The sequence below is a fragment of the Montipora foliosa genome, chromosome 8 (assembly GCF_036669935.1).
Source record: "Montipora foliosa isolate CH-2021 chromosome 8, ASM3666993v2, whole genome shotgun sequence".
Classification (NCBI taxonomy): Eukaryota; Metazoa; Cnidaria; class Anthozoa; order Scleractinia; family Acroporidae; genus Montipora; species Montipora foliosa.
Genome location: NC_090876.1, coordinates 3,216,993 through 3,219,492, shown reverse-complemented (window position 1 = coordinate 3,219,492; position 2,500 = coordinate 3,216,993). Strand labels below are relative to the sequence as shown.

Below are 2,500 nucleotides of genomic sequence, written 5' to 3'. Positions count from 1 at the left end.
GTTTCGCCAAAAAGTCAACCCGACTCTTAGTTTCCTTCGCTCTGTGAAGATGACAGTCATCAGAGTTAGACAACATTGTAGTGAAGTGTTGGTTAGTAGAAAGTTGATAGTAACCTTTCTGTTTCTACCACGATAAAGAACCCCAGTTTTTGTTAATTAACATTTCAACAGAAACATTACTTTTTAATTCCACTGTTTTGCAACAGCTACAACTGAAATTATTTGCAACATACAACTCCACAAACCAAGGGTAAATATTAAGACAACACATGACATGATAAACAACGAAAAAGCAAAGCAAGCCAACAGGTAAAAAAATATATCCGCGAAACTAGACTCAAGTGGGTCCGTTGTTCTTGCAACTCCCCACTCGGGGAGTAGTGCTGTGCCAACACAACGACCTGCCAACGGCTGGAAATCCGAGCCTAGTTAAAGCCAACTCAAAGACCTTGGCTTCTATGGGAAGTACACGGTTTGCTGTGCCCCATTTCTATTCCACACAGAAAAAATGCCACGCGGGCGAGCGCGAATCGAACCATGCAGTATGTCGGGGAATCTTCGTTCACATGTTTTGTCTCATTAGCACAAGGCTATCATTTTCTAATCAGTCAGCAAAGAATAGGTCTAAAGTATTAAATGTATAGAAAGTGCATTGCATAATGAGCTAATGCTGAAAATTTGAACGATACCCGATGATCTCTGAGCAATGATGCTTTGAAAATTCGAAATTTTACAAAGGAATGTATAATGGCATCATTAGTGCCTTTGCCATTGGCAAAAATTGGAGATTTAAGGACGGTGCTTACTATTGTTATTGCGCACACGTTCTGCGCATCTTGAGATACTCTGGTTTCCTATATATCAGTGATGCTTTTACTAATACAGGGATATTTTTGCGCAGTTTAAAACTAACCGGAGAAAGGAGATATTAGTAAGTACTCTTGGTATCCAAAAAGAAAACTGGGGTAGCCATGCATTTTTGTGAGATAATTAAGCTTCAATTTCAGAAAGAACGCCATACATTGCTTTGTATCTTAAAGCATTTTACAAATATTATTCATGAATTATCTTTGGAAAATGCGTGGTTACCCCCAATTTTCTTTTTGGATTTCAACAACACTTGTTAAGATCTACATTTCCTGCATAATCATAAACTGGGGCAAAAATATCTTTGAATTAGTGGGCACCGTCCTTCACTAAGTTTAACGAGTTCTTTTACCTTTTGAAGTCAATTGGTAAATAGCACGATGACTTGTAAATGTAAACAATGACGTCAACAAAGATCCCTTACAGACACAGTCCACGCTCGGTTATTAGAGAGCTTTAGATTCTAGGACGAGAACGACTACGAGTACGACATTTTCTCGTAGAACAACAGTGAGCGCGCGCAAACCAGCGTCATTTTGGCGGAAAAAACGTGATACCGTCGTCATTTTAGTACGAGGTTTTGCAAAAATAGGGCCGTTTATACGAGAGAAAATAAGCCGCGGCTAACTCTGGCCGCGGCTTACGTAAGCCGCGAACACCCCGTATAAATGTTACAAAATCTACGTTCACGGCTTTCTCAAGCCGCGGCTTATCCTGGCCGAGGAGTTTATACTCGTATAAATAGTTCCTTTCGCGGCTTACGTAAGCCGCAGCCAGAGTTAGCCGCGGCTTATTTTTATTTCGTATAAACGGCCCTAATGTCGTCGTGTCAAAACAGGTCAACAACACGGTAGCGGTTTTGGAATTTTCTGATCCGAAAAAGGCTCAGTTACCAGCAATAAGAATAACTGAGCAACCTAAACTGCTAACAAAGAGTAAGATTAATCGTACGGGTTATAAATTTTCTAAGTATTTTCGCTAAAAACGAGCAGTCAAAACTCATACTCGTAAAGGTACCTATTTTTCCGGACTAACGCTGGGCATTGCATTTGCTTTTGTTTTACAATGTTAAAATGCTAAGAAGCGACAAAAAACCCTGACACTTTTCCCAAGTCTTCAAACAATCTACGGGGAAATTATACAGAAAAATATATGAAGAGAATGAGACCAATGATGAGGATGATGCCAACATTGACGTTGAGGAAGATCTTTGCAACAGGATCTCTTTCCAGGGACGTGATCTGAGCAAGACGCTCGTGTTGTTCGAGGGCAGCTTTCTTCGCTTCTTCGGTCCCTGCTTCATAGCCACAGAACCACGAGTAAAAACGCTTGATTTTTGACTCCACGTTGTGCTCTGAAACACAGCCACAGCATCGAGTAAGACGATAGTTGGAATTTTGTGCGCAAGTCCGAAAACGTCTCAGGAGTGGGCATTCTGACCGGTTTGAATTTGATTTCGAGAACGCTTCACTAGTTTTAAAAGACGCACTATTCTTGGTTTTCATCCACGTGATGAGATGGCCATGTTAGTGTACAAAACAATAGAAAATGACCCCAGAAGTTTTGCATAATAAAAGAGTCAAATTCCCAAAAGACATTTTACAGCATTGTTCTGTACAACAACATGGCCACC

At 40.5% G+C, this 2,500-nt stretch overlaps 2 protein-coding genes across 2 annotated transcripts in view; one reads left to right on the top strand and one right to left on the bottom strand.

Annotated features, from left to right (window-relative positions):
- Positions 1-192, top strand: part of LOC137967592 (potassium channel subfamily K member 17-like) — a 6,250-nt gene extending 6,058 nt beyond the window's left edge. Inside the window, exon 2 of the mRNA XM_068814108.1 lies at positions 1-192. This exon is cut by the window's left edge and continues 1,194 nt beyond it. The gene's annotated coding sequence lies outside the window, so the exon portion shown is untranslated.
- LOC137967589 (sodium/glucose cotransporter 4-like) overlaps positions 163-2,500 on the bottom strand; it is a 20,353-nt gene continuing 18,015 nt past the window's right edge. Inside the window, exon 15 of the mRNA XM_068814105.1 lies at positions 163-2,221. Coding sequence (XP_068670206.1) covers positions 2,004-2,221 — 218 coding nt within the window. The 3' untranslated portion in view covers positions 163-2,003. The remainder of the gene's footprint in view (positions 2,222-2,500) is intronic.